Source organism: Dipodomys spectabilis, unplaced genomic scaffold (genome assembly GCF_019054845.1).
Source record: "Dipodomys spectabilis isolate Male_0828 unplaced genomic scaffold, ASM1905484v1 ptg000289l, whole genome shotgun sequence".
Taxonomy (NCBI): Eukaryota; Metazoa; Chordata; class Mammalia; order Rodentia; family Heteromyidae; genus Dipodomys; species Dipodomys spectabilis.
In genome coordinates this window covers 5,341,969-5,354,938 of record NW_024870966.1, presented here as the reverse complement: position 1 = coordinate 5,354,938, position 12,970 = coordinate 5,341,969, and the positions used below count along the sequence as shown (strand labels likewise).

Sequence of the window (12,970 nt, the reverse complement as noted above, 5' to 3'; positions counted from 1 at the left end):
CCCCCCCTGTTTATTTTTGCAGTGTCTTCTAACAAAAACACTCACTGTTGTTTGGGTGTGGGGTGAGGGTTTCATAAGCCGTTTAGAGTGTGATTGTTAACACACTCTTTTGATTTTGATTGGGTGTGCGTGCCAGCACGCCAGCGCCGAGGACGTCTGCCGGCAGATGAGCTTCTCTGTCGAGTGATCTGTCCCGGAGCACCCGCTGTCACCTTGGTTCCTTCTTGTGTGTTCCGCGTTGCATGATGGCTACCCTGTCGCGGCAAGGGGCGGGCTGGGTCCTTGGCTTCCTGCGCTCTCAAAGGCAGGGGGCAGGGGCCCTGGGCTGGGGCAGGCTCTGAGTACCGGTGTGCCCAAGAGGATAATGCTTTCATTAAGCCAAGCACAGGGACCTGAGGTCTGTACCCATGGCCCACCTCTCCTGAGCCTGGAGACGCCATTCTCTACTTGTTGACGCACAGCCGGGTTACTCATCCACAGCACCATCAGCCTTTACCGAGTTAGTGTTGGCATCCCATCCCGAAGGAAGAAAGCTCCCTTCCTTCAGACCATCGGGAGAGGCAATGGTTTATAGCGGCGCTGCTGCTGCTGCTGCTGCTGCTGCTGCTGCTGCTGCTGCTGCTGCTGCTTTTGTTGTTGCTGCTGCTGTTGCTTTGGCTCTCCCCCCACCCCACCCCTTGGTTTTTTAAACCAGTAGGCTTGTGTTTGCCAGCCCAGCCCATTGACCGGGCAGTCAGCAATAAGGCAAAGTAGGCTGATGCGCTGGGTTTTCTGGGTTCTGTTTGAACCCTCATGAGCGACCGCCTGGTGGGTCCCCTCTCGCTCCCACACTCGCTTTGCTGACTGGCATGCATGGCCAAGCCTTCCCGAGGTGGCCGTCACGTGTGGTCACCCACAGCCAATGTTGGCTGCTGCTCTGGCTCCTGTGTGCCAGGGGTGGGGAGGGAGGGCGATACAGACAATGAGGTAGCAAGCAGCCATCTTCATGTCTTGTCTCCCCCAAGGGCATCAGAGCCCCGCCCACAGAGCACCCCACCCACGGACAGAGCCCACAGTCCGGGAGCCTTGAGTTGAGCAGCTGCCATCCATCCCTGCCAGTTTTCACAGAGACAGGTCCGTTTACCATGAGCCAGTTTCTCTTCGTGTACTTGGTCTGAAGTACCAACCACAGAATGTTCAGAGCAGAGAAACAGTCCCGGGGCTCCTTGCTAAATTAGGAGTCCCGGGGAGAGCCCAGGTGGTAGCAGCGGTCTGTCATTCCTGTGATCTGAGCAGCTGATGCATGGGTCAGTAGAGCAGTGCGGAAGCTTTCACGGTCGGCCGCCTGTTCCTTATCACCCTGAACATGAGGGGAGAATTCACAGGTTTCTTGCCAGTAAGTAGGAGACTTGCCATAGATTTACAATGAAAAACATCCACATGGCTCCTGAGCCACTCTGCCATCTGATTCTCGTGGTGAAGCTCCTGTGGCATTTTCCTGTGTGGTCTTTGGTCCACGAGGATCTGAGCTTAGCTGTCAGCAACAGCTGTAGGACACAGGAAAAACTGAATGGACAGAGGTAAAGGCAGGAAAAGATGCAGCCAGAACACAGCCTTCCCGGTAGACCTGTCCAAACGAAGACGACAGGTGTGCGGATTTCTCCATGGGCTTTCTCGCATCAGCAGGAAATCACTTCAAAGATTTATGTTGGTGTGGTGGCTCATGCCTCTAATCCCAGCTGCTGGGAAGGTAGATAGAGATTGAGTAACAGTAACAAGCAAGTTAATGAAGCCCCATTTTACTCACGAGTCTGAGCAGGGCTAGTCTACCTCTGGTTCCCTCACAAAACCTTGTCTGAGCATTAAGCTTACTTGTTTGGGTTGGGGTAGTACTTGCTTGTGAACCCGGTGACAGGCGGAAGAACAGATCTCCCGCCGTCCCCGGGACAGCGGCCTGCTTTTGCCTTAGGTCTTCTCCAGGGCCTCGTTCTAGTGGAGTTGCTGCCAGCCGGCCGCCCGTGCTCCCGCCTCCAACTGACCCTGACCTCTGAACCCCACTCCCTTCCTGAGGGGATTTTTTTTTTCCGTGAAGGAATCCCCGAGTTCCCAGTGTCTTCCTGTGAATGGCTTTGAGCGCGGGTTGCTTTAGAAGTCTTGGGAATTTAGGGGAAGTGGCAGGCAAGGAGGGGCTGCTAACCCCGGGAGGTCATCTTCCTGCCCAAGAGCCAGGGCTGCTGTGCCAGCTGCCACCGAGCAGCCCGCTTCTTAGCAGCCTGGAGCTGGGCCTCGCGCTGCCCGCCCTAGCCACGGAAGGGCAGCGGTGCTGCTTTTATGGGTGTTCAGCCCGGAGGAGGCAAGGGAAAGCGTGGAGCCACCCAGGTCCGAGGGGAGCCGCGTGGTCTCTTCCTGGAAGGACGATGGGCCAGGCCACCTCATCTCAACCAGAAGCCCCAGAGCCGCGGGACCTGGTGGGGATCTGTTTGCGCTGCAGCCTGCTTGCTCCTGGGGTCCTGAGCTCTGCAGGGACTCCGGTCTGTTCCCAGACTCTCACCCACATAGACTGGGGGAGGGGGGACCCCACGCTGCTCAGGAGCCGCCTGTGCTGTCCTCAGCTTCCTGAGCTGTTCAGCTCTTCTCTGCCCACAGCACCGGCGTGCTGACGTCACACCTGACTGTGAGCCACAACCCACCCTTCCAAGGCCCGGGAGGAAATGTCCAGAAGACAGCCTTGCGCAGGGACCCCTTGCAGAGCGTTGCTCTGGGGGGCAGTGGTAGCGTTTGCTGCCTGTGGCTTTGGGGTGGGTTTGGAGCGGGGCTTGCTCTCCCATGCAGTTTTGGAGAGAAACCATGAAGGCCCGCTGCGCTCTGGGCAGTCAGTTGGGGGCGGGGCGGGGCGGCCAGTATGGCACTGCGATTGCTTCTTACTGGTTCCATGGATCGATGCCTGAGTCTCAGCAGTAAAGGAAGGAGGCGTTCCACAGAACCCCACGGATGCCCTGGTCCCCAGACGCCCTGCCGAGGGCTGCCGAGCACAGCTTCTACCTCCATCTGAATGAGCGCCAGCCAGTGCCAGTGCCCCGGACTTTCTAGGAAGATGCCTGCCGTGGGAAGCTCTGGGGAGCAGAGGCAAACTTCTCTGTGTTGGTTTTGCTGTCTGGGATGAGCCCTGCTCCCTGAGCTTGTCTCCGGTGTCCGTGGGAAGGGCGTCCCTCAGGCGGCTGGGCATGGGTGGGCACGGGCAGACACTTCCTGGCGGGACCGTGTCCCTGTCCCTTGTCTGAGGTTCAGAAGTAGGAATGGGTGGCCAGTTATTCCGCTTTGTGGCCAGAGGCTGAGGCTGGGTGCTCAGCTCTGGAGGCCGACAGGCCTAGAAATCAGTCCTAGTCATACTTGCTCACTGGGTGGGCCTGGGTATGTTCAGCTGACCGCCCAGTGCCCTCTTCCCTGTTGGAAGAACAGGACCTGCCGCCGCACAGGCAGGCCTGGGCACTGCAGTGACCGAGAGGAGGTGACAGCCATGGCGGTGGTTGGGAGCCCAGGGGAAGGTGTGTTGGTGTCAGGGCAGACCACTGTCCTCTGCTGCATCGCTCACACCTCCATTTCCATGTGTGTTCTTGACTGTGTGTTGGTGCTGCATGACTCAGTAACTTCGATAAAGTACTGAAGATGTTACAGGAAGTGGCTGGCAGGGGCTAGGCACCAGGCACCAGCTGTGCACAGATGTGGCCCATCCTTCCAGCCGTCGCTGTAAGTCAGCTTATGTCCAATAATGTGGCACGGAACGTGTCCCACCAGAGAGGAGCAGGCAGTGCCTGGGAGGCCCACCCACCCGTGACCTTTTGAGAGCTGGGTTCAAAGCCCAGAACCTCCCAGTTCAAAGGCTCTGGGCCGCTGCCACCCCTGCTGCATGCGCAGCGTGAGCCCCGGGGCGGTGGTCAAAAGACCCCACCCACCCTGGCGGCCTGCTCAGTGACCCCATAGAACCTTGAGACTTGAACACCCCCTTTTCTCCTGGGGCTCCTGCGTTTTGAATGTTGTCACTGGTAAAATCCTGAGCATCGTCTCAGCAGGGACTTGGGGTGCCACGCTTAGGATGGGGGGATGCAGGGAGGTGTTTGCCTCTGAGCCTGCTGGGTCTCTGTTAGGAAGGAGAGATCACAAGGTGCATACGAGCAGGGTCTTGACCTCACAGAGAGCCCACCGTGGAGAGCAGGAAATGAACCAGTCAGTCGCCACGCACAGCTCAGCTCCTCCTTGGGGCTGTGCTGCAGGCGTCTCCTGGAAGCACACTGTAGCTGCTGTGCCCATAGTCCTGGCTGCTGCTGGGCAGCGCAGCGGGCGGTGAGCGGTGGGTCCTCCAGACCTGCAGCCAGCGATACCACACGGCAGATCACTGCAGACGGCGCTGCCCTGTCGCTGGCTACAGGCTCCGCTACTTTTTTTTTTTTTTTTTTGGGTCCGGTCACGGGGCCTGAACTCTGGGCCTGGGCGCCGTCCCTCAGCTCTTCAGCTCAAGGCTAGCACTCTACCACTTGAACCACAGCGCCACTTCCGGCTTTTTTCTTTTTGCTTATGTGGTGCTGAGGAATCGAACCCAGGGCCTCAGGAATGCAAGGCAAGCGCTCTACCACTGAGCCACCTTCCCAGCCCTCCGCTACTTTTTTCACTTTGTGTGTGTGTGTATAGTTTGGGTTGTGCATGTCTTGAGTTCCGCAGCTTAGGGTAATTCCTGTGGTGTGGCAAATGCGCTCCCGGAGCGACATGCTGGCAGCGGCGGTGCGTGCGGTGCCTGGGGACGGCTCCGCACTGTCCCTGTGGTTGCACCTGGCCCCAGTCCTTTCCTGACCGCCTGGCTTTGAGCCCAGTCCTCAGATCTCAGCATCCCAGGTAGCTAAGATTACAGGCATGCACTCCCGGCGTCCAGCTTGTGTCCTGTCTTGTGTTTGTTTTTTCCAGTCCTGGAGCTTGAACTCAGGCCCCAGGCGCCATCCCTGAGCTTCTCTGTGCTCAAGGCTAGCACTCTCCCACTTGAGCCAACGCTCCACCTCTGACTTTCTCTGGATGTGGTACTGAAGAATGGAACCCAGGGCTCCATGCGTGCGAGGCAGGCGCTCTGCCACTGAGCCCCAACCCTTGTGTTCGGTCTTAAATGCACCGTCCTCTGGAGGCCGGGCGTTCGGATGGAGGCCTTCCTTGCAGTTTGTCTTGGATTGTGGAGCTCATGTGAGGCCTTGCCCAGCATCCAGCACCCTGCCTGGGACAGCAGGGGAGGGCAGCCTGACCTCCTTCTGCTCTGTTCCTTCTGGGAACATGTGCCTGTTTTCTTACTCCATGCCAGACATCTGCTGGGCCCCTTGGAGCCCCATGCAGTCCCACGCAAGGGTTCTTTGTGGTGGAATCTTCCCTACCACTCACCCTCCCATCTTCCCTCGCCATCTTGCGCTCTGCCTCCCCAGGGTCCTCTGCAGCCAATCCCTTCTGTCTCCATTTCCTGCCTTGTTACAAAGGTCTTACAACTGGAATAAATCCACTGCTAGGTTAGAGCTTGGGTACATAGGGTCTAACTTCCACTGAAGGAGACAACTAAGGTTGGGTGTCACCAAGGAGAAAGGCCACCAAAGTCCGGGAGGGAGGTGGTCGCTAGGCAACCTAGTTTGTCGCCCAGGTAACATCCATGAGATGACGCTGTGGACGCCACTCTCCGCCGGCTCTTGGTTCCTGCCTTGTGCACACCTTCGCCTGCTTCCGCACCTGCTGCGTTCATCCAGGAGGAAGCTGGGGGAGATTCTTGCCTGTAGCTCCCCACATGTCCTTTTTGCTTCTTCGCAGAAGGAAGGAGCTGGGATGGGAGCTAATAGCAGCCTCCGCTCCCTTGCATTTATCATTGTGCCACCCCTGCCCGCCTCGCAGGTCCGAGAGCGCGACTGGGGGGCTGAGGCCTGCCTCCCTCCCCAGTGGAGGTCAGGGTGCTTCTGGCCTGCACCTACGTCCCATAGGCCTCTCTTCCTCTCTCCTATCCGGGTGAAGAGGCTAGCACACCTGAGTCTTTTTGGGTTCCCCCTGACAGGCATCTGGTGGTCCATAGCAGGGAAACAATGGTTGTGTTCTGTGCTGGTGAGGGGGTAGGGGGCTGCGACCTCGGGACTCCACAGTCCCCAAGTCTTGATCGTGGTGTACGGCTGTGTGCTGTCCCATTTTTCAGCTCCCTCTTCAGGTCTGAGCAGCCGTGAATGGTGTCAGTGACCCAGTGCACCCCAAACTCCAGGAAGTAGAGCAGTTCAGCTGAGCAACCCAGGTGTTTTCTTTGGATTTCTGGGTTGCAAGAGCTTGTCCCAGAGTTAACCTTCAGCCTGGGAACACACACCACTACTGGGAGGACTGCATCCCAGGGGTGGGAACTCACAGGGCGCCTGGCCGCAGGACAGGCACAGCATGAAGGCACAGATCCGGCCTCTCAGGACCTAGCCAGTGTTGGGGCAGTTGCTGCCACGCATCTGCGTGGGGGTGGGTGGGTGAACTCGTCTTTGCTAAATGAACTTATGGCCAAAGGAAACTTCTTCCACAAAGAAAAATAGGAGAACTTGTTTTTCAAAACTCTCCAAGAGCAAGATGTGAAGACAGGTGTTTGTGCGTGTGTGTGTGCGTGTGTGTGTGTGTGTGTGTGTGTAAAGCTCTTTCAATTACAAGAGATAAATAAATAAGCAGTGTCAACTAGCAGGCGATCAAACCACAGTAAAACTTCAATCTCAGAGCAGTTAGCTATAAACTATTAGCAGCTGAAAAGTAAACCTTGTACACACAAAGGCACTATTCCTCTCCCCTGCAGGTATCCGACCCCAGATCATGAACGGCCCCCTGCACCCCCGCCCCCTGGTGGCACTGCTGGATGGCAGAGACTGCACCGTGGAGATGCCTATTCTGAAGGACCTGGCCACTGTGGCCTTCTGCGATGCACAGTCCACTCAGGAAATCCACGAGAAGGTGAGCCGCCCCACCCCGCGACATCACTGCCCAGTCCCCAGCAACTCCCCAAGCCTCCGCGATTCCTAACGCTCCTGTCCGCCTTTGCGCGCAGGTGTTAAACGAGGCCGTGGGAGCCATGATGTACCACACCATCACCCTCACCAGGGAGGACCTGGAGAAGTTCAAGGCGCTCAGGGTCATCGTGCGCATCGGCAGCGGCTACGACAACGTGGACATCAAGGCTGCTGGCGAGCTTGGTGAGTGAAGGCTGGCTACTCTTCAGGGCTTCATGACAGGGCTGTCCCTTGTGACAGATGGCATGGGCCCATCGCACGCCCCCCCCCCCCCCCCCCCAACGCCCCAGCCTATCAACACTGAAGACAAAACCATGGGCTCCGCCCCAGGCAGGAGTGCACATGGCCACGGGTCACTTTGTGTCACCTCCCACTCGTGGGCTCAGGCAGGCTTAGCCTGAGCACCCCCAGTCTCTCGGGGAGCAAGAGGAGATCCAGCCACTGAACCTGTGTACCCCTGGTCTCTCGGGGAACAGGAGGAGCTCCAGCCACTCACCCTGTGTACAGGGCGGTAGAGCGCCGCACACAGCCCTCTCTACCCTCCTCCCCCAGCTAGGAAACCACAGCCCGCCCACGCTGCTGAGCCTTGAGTTTTCCATGGCCCTGGGCCTGTTCTCTACCAAGCTGTCCGCAGCCCAGGCGGGAGGTCAGGATGCTTGGCCTCCTTTGCAGGACTCTATTCTCTTCCAGCAGATGTTCTTTCCTCCAGGATGTTTGAGTTTTAAGGTTGCAGTGGCTCGTTCTAAGCTCAGCTCTTCCCGCTGCAGCCTCCAGGCATTAAAAAAAAAGGAATAGTTGCATTTTTGCATCAAACCCTAAAGTCACATAAAAAGAAACCATCTCTGCAATCACACCTGGCTCCCATGGGGGGCGGGGGCAGGGAGGAAGCCCTGGGCAGGGCCCAGTTTGCAGACTTCAGTGAGCTTGGCCCTTGTTACCATCCACCCTCTCCCCCCTCCCCCCCCCCCCCAAGTCCTGCCAGGGTGGGGCTGCTCTAATGTCTCCGGGTCAGGGCAGGCCTGAGAGGAAGCTGCTCAGGTGCAGGTGCTAGAGTAGGATGGAGGTCCTGGACTCCATAGGCCGTGGGATCACTGAGCAGCACCCGAACCCGCACCCGGGGAAATGGTGAGCAGCGCAGCCGCTCACTGCCTCCCCTGCAAGGACCGCAGCGGAGTCGACGGCTTCCTCACCGCCCTTGTCCCCCACAGGCATCGCCGTGTGCAACATCCCGTCGGCAGCCGTGGAGGAGACGGCTGACTCCACCATCTGCCACATCCTCAACCTGTACCGGCGGAACACGTGGCTTTACCAGGCGCTGCGGGAAGGCACGCGGGTGCAGAGTGTGGAGCAGATCCGCGAGGTGGCCTCAGGAGCAGCCCGGATTCGTGGGGAGACGCTGGGCCTCATCGGCTTTGGTAGGTGCCTCTGATCCAGCCACCACCACCCCGTCGTGTGCCCTTGGAGGCTAGGTTCAACTTGGCAGCGGATGACATGTTTACAGGGGTCATGGGTCAGAGCCACTAGACCGCGAGAAGTGGCATTAAGGCCAATTCTCACAGTAAGGCTAGGCTGCTGTCTGATGACAGAGCAAGCAGGTATGTGCTCTGCTGTTGGCCCTCCAGCCGCTTCTGCAGGGGCTTCTCAAAGCAACCAAGCAGGCTTGGGACTGGAACTGGTTGTGGCTGAGTGGTGACCTGCACAGGGAGTGCACCCGGCGGCCATCAGCCTGGTATGGCACAGGGATTCTTAGAAGATTGGAGCCAGAGGGTGGCCATTAGGCCACCACCTTGGGAAGTGATCTTTCAGGATGTTTCCTTGGGGGCAGCCAAGCAAGACCCGATCTGCTTGGGCCTGTAGTTTGGGGCTATTTTCACATGGAATGTGGACCTCCATGGGAGGCCTGAAGGTTTAAGTGAGGGACTTGGCAGGTAACTGCAGAGTATGGGACAGGACCCCCAAGCCCCTGGCACCAGTTCACAGGCCTCAGGTGTGGGATATTCCTTGCAACTGTCCTGTGGTCCCTGTGGGTTTCCTAAGGAAGTTATATGCACGCTACAGCGCCCTCTGCTGGCATGCATTGGGCATCCCAAGAAAGCCATTTGTCAGCCCTTCCTGGGCTGGGGATGGTGTGGAGCCTGGGGTGGCTGTTGGCAGGTGTCATTGCTCAGCATCTTCTGAGTCTGGTCAGCCAGGCTGCTCTGTTATGGGGCTTGTTTTGGCTGTGCCCTGTGATCCACCTGACCCCGTGCCGTGCGACAGCAGTGCTTCCTGCACACTGAATCCCCCACCCCCCAGTCCCTCTGGGTCCACTGCAGACTGTCTCCATCCCTCCGTGGCCTGGAAAAGACACGGTCACTGAATGCCCACTTAGTGCCACAACCCTGTTAGGGGCCCAAAGTCAGCCCCCCGCTGAGTCAGGCCCAGCTCCAGCCGTCTGCGCTGGCTCCCGGAGGCCACAGCTCCACAGAGGCTGACTCACAGTTCCACACAGACTTGGGTTCTGATGGCTTTTCAAGACCTGAGGTATTTTGACAGTAGATCTTTAGGCAGAAAGCACAGCTAAAGTAGAGGCTGGAGAAGATGAGTGCGTGAAATTTATGAACCGCCACCACTGGGACGCACACTCAGCCCTGTCACCATGGTTGGTGTTAGCCTGGCCCTGGTGCTCAGGGTGGGTGGGCTGGCGTGGCAGCTACTCTGAGAGTGCAAGGCTGTGCAAGGACCTTGCAGCCCTGTGGCTGCCCTGGTTCCTGCCTCCTGCCCCACCCAGTCCTGTGAAGTATTCCTCTGCCCCGCGTGGAGTGGACTCCAGCTCTGTTAGCTACGTCCATGTATTCGTGATACGGTGATCCACTGTGACGCTGCAGCTGTCCCTTGACCAGAATGGCTCTATCGGACCTTTGCTTCCAAACCACAACCATTACATTAGCTCAGTCATGCCTAGTCAGATGTAGCTTTGGGGGAGGGGTGCTAGTGTTCCTCAGACATCAACTTCCTGTCTGTCTGGAATGTCCTGTCTCCTGCCTGCCCGTGGGAACAGGTTGTAGTAAAGATCAGTCCATGATCTCCTGAGGGATGGGGCCATGGGTTAAGCTGAATGCTGCTCTGGGCACTAGGTACCTTCGGGGATCCCTGCATTTGTGCAAGTGATGGCCATTGGAGGTGCTTGTGGTATTGTGTGACAGCCGCCATGACTTGTGCAGGCCCAGGCTGCCAGAAAGAGCTGGGCTGTGAGATTCCATCTGCGGGACAGGGCGGGCAATGGGAGATTGACGGGCCTACCAGGCACATGCTGCCAGTGTGCGCTTAGGCTAGATGATAATACTCAGTTCTGATAAACCAGAGATAATTGAGTGGGGATATGTCCTGCCAGATACTAAGAAAGGCTGAGTAATATTCCTGCCATGAAGCCTACTGTAATCCTGCATGCAGGAGGCCGGAGCCTAGGAAGGAAGGAAGCAACCAGCATTGACTTAATCAAGTGCTAGTTGCAGTGGGGGGCCTGAGGGTCATTGAAACATTCTGATTGATTATAGATTGGAATTCTCCATAAGAAGCCAGTTTGGTATGTAATATTCCTGCCGTGGCTCACATAAGCAGGGAACAGTACAGTGTTCACCAGGACTGGTGTTGCTCTTAGATGTGATTGTGTTGAGTGTGTCTGCTCCCTCCACAGCCAGCAGTGGGGCTGGTGGGCTCTCGGGACGGATGCCTCCGGACTCCTCACTCACCTGCACCTTCTGTCTCTGCACAGGTCGCACAGGGCAGGCAGTTGCTGTTCGAGCCAAGGCTTTTGGATTCAGCGTCATATTTTATGACCCCTACTTGCAGGACGGGATAGAGCGGTCCCTGGGCGTGCAGAGGGTCTACACCCTGCAGGACCTGCTGTATCAAAGTGACTGTGTTTCCCTGCACTGCAATCTCAACGAACATAACCACCACCTCATCAATGACTTTACTATCAAGCAGGTAACTGGATATCAGATGTCCTCCCAACTCTGGAAGCTTCTGCTGAAAAGGTGGCAACAGCTGTTGGTCTGTACTATAAACACAAGGGATTGGAAGATGGTTCCTGGACCGACCAGGAGGAGCACAGGGCCAGCGGGCTCCCTTCAGGCGGGCAGGCCTCTGAGAGCACCAGTGTGCATGACCAACCACAGCTGCACGCTTCCTAGCCTTTAGGCATCAACAAGAATTGCTACTCTTGCCACACACTGGTGGCTCACAGCTGTTAATCCTAGCTGCTTGGAAGATTGAGTGCTGAGGATCACAGTTCAAAACCAGTCCAAGCAGTCTGTGAAACTCTTATTTCCAGCTAACTCCAGCAAAAAGCCCAAAGTGGAGCTTCTTGCTCAAGTGGTAGAGCACTAGCATTGAGCACAAAGGTCAGGGATAGGACCCGGGGCCTGAGTTGAATGAAGCCCTAGCACCAGCAGTTAAAAAAAAAAAATTCCTACTCTTTCCCCAAACCATAGCAGGCACAGAAAAAACCAGGCCATCCAAACTCGATGTTAGCAGCTTTCTTCCTCGGCTGCGTTTGGAGCTCCTGCGGAGCACGTGGAGGTGACCAGCTTCTCTTTCCTTCCCTAGATGAGGCAGGGGGCGTTCCTGGTGAATGCAGCGCGCGGCGGCCTTGTGGATGAGAAAGCCTTAGCCCAGGCCCTCAAGGAGGGCAGGATACGAGGCGCCGCCCTCGACGTGCACGAATCGGAACCCTTCAGGTGGGTGTTTGGCAGGCTGGCCGCTGGCCTCCTGCGAGGAGCCCGATTCTCCTGCATTGAACTGACTCCCGGCCGCAGGATGGCGCTCGTTTGGAGTTCATCCTCCGCGTGCTTGGCTCTTCCCTTGTTGCCCATACCTCCCTCCCCCCAACTCCACTGTTCCCAGCCCTGACAAAACACAGCTCAATTCAACTCAGTTCTAACTGCATAGACAAAGTTAAACTCTCCCCGCTTGCTGACTTCTTTACGTTTGCCCCAGCTTTGCCCAGGGTCCACTCAAAGATGCGCCAAATCTCATCTGCACCCCGCACACGGCCTGGTACAGTGAGCAGGCCTCACTGGAGATGAGGGAGGCAGCCGCCACGGAGATCCGCCGGGCCATCACAGGTGAGCCGCGCTCTAATTCCACTGGAGACAGGTAGGTGCAGAAAGGGGGGCAGGGGCAAGGTAACTAAATTTTGCCTAAGCCAGGCTCAACGTCTATAATCCCTGTCTGTCCCAATTATAGAGCACACCCCCTCCAGAAGCCCCCAAGGATGACGGTAAACTCACTATGACCATTTACTCTAGGTCGCATCCCAGAAAGCTTAAGAAACTGTGTCAACAAGGAATTCTTTGTCACATCAGCTCCTTGGTCAGTAATAGACCAGCAAGCAATTCATCCCGAGCTCAATGGTGCCACATACAGGTGAGAAGAGGAACTGACGTTGGCTGGGGCCACCAGCTGCTTGCCTCTGGGGAGAAAGGGAGGCCTGAAAAGACTGAAGTGGGAGGTGAAAAGTTCACGGAACTAAGGAAGCCCTTGGCTTCTTTACCAAGTGGGGATCCTGCACATGCTTCTCTCTTCTTGTCCAGTGCTGAATTTCTATAGAATAAACACGATTCTTTTTTAAAAGCTTTGCTGGTTTGAAAGCAACAGTCTCTCTCAAACTCATCCATCTCTTTGCCTCAGCCCTCCTGCATGCTGGAATTAATGGGCGTGATCCCCCATGCAGGAAGTTCCTGTTTAGAAAGGGCGGGCCTGAGGTCAGGCAGCCAGGGTATCCTGCTCTCCTGGCATGCAGGTTTCAGCATGATCCGGCTGGACTGGCCACCGTGCCACAAGCTGCCCCTCCCGCTGAGCCCCCGAAATCACAGGTTTCAAGTAGCAATCAGATCTTCTAGAAAGCCTGTTCTGTCCATGGAAAGCCTCTGGCAGAGGAGTGTTAGAGCAACAAGGGGAAAACCTTGACC

At 57.0% G+C, this 12,970-nt stretch overlaps 1 protein-coding gene across 3 annotated transcripts in view; it reads left to right on the top strand.

Annotated features, from left to right (window-relative positions):
• The window catches only part of Ctbp2 (C-terminal binding protein 2), an 81,249-nt gene that overhangs the window by 65,825 nt on the left and 2,454 nt on the right, over positions 1 to 12,970 (top strand). For all 3 annotated transcript variants that reach the window (XM_042701315.1, XM_042701316.1, XM_042701314.1), the window contains 7 exons: positions 6,806 to 6,960; positions 7,055 to 7,199; positions 8,225 to 8,431; positions 10,771 to 10,985; positions 11,607 to 11,737; positions 11,997 to 12,124; positions 12,308 to 12,425. In XM_042701315.1, the coding sequence (XP_042557249.1) occupies positions 6,806 to 6,960; positions 7,055 to 7,199; positions 8,225 to 8,431; positions 10,771 to 10,985; positions 11,607 to 11,737; positions 11,997 to 12,124; positions 12,308 to 12,425 (1,099 nt within the window). The remainder of the gene's footprint in view (positions 1 to 6,805; positions 6,961 to 7,054; positions 7,200 to 8,224; positions 8,432 to 10,770; positions 10,986 to 11,606; positions 11,738 to 11,996; positions 12,125 to 12,307; positions 12,426 to 12,970) is intronic.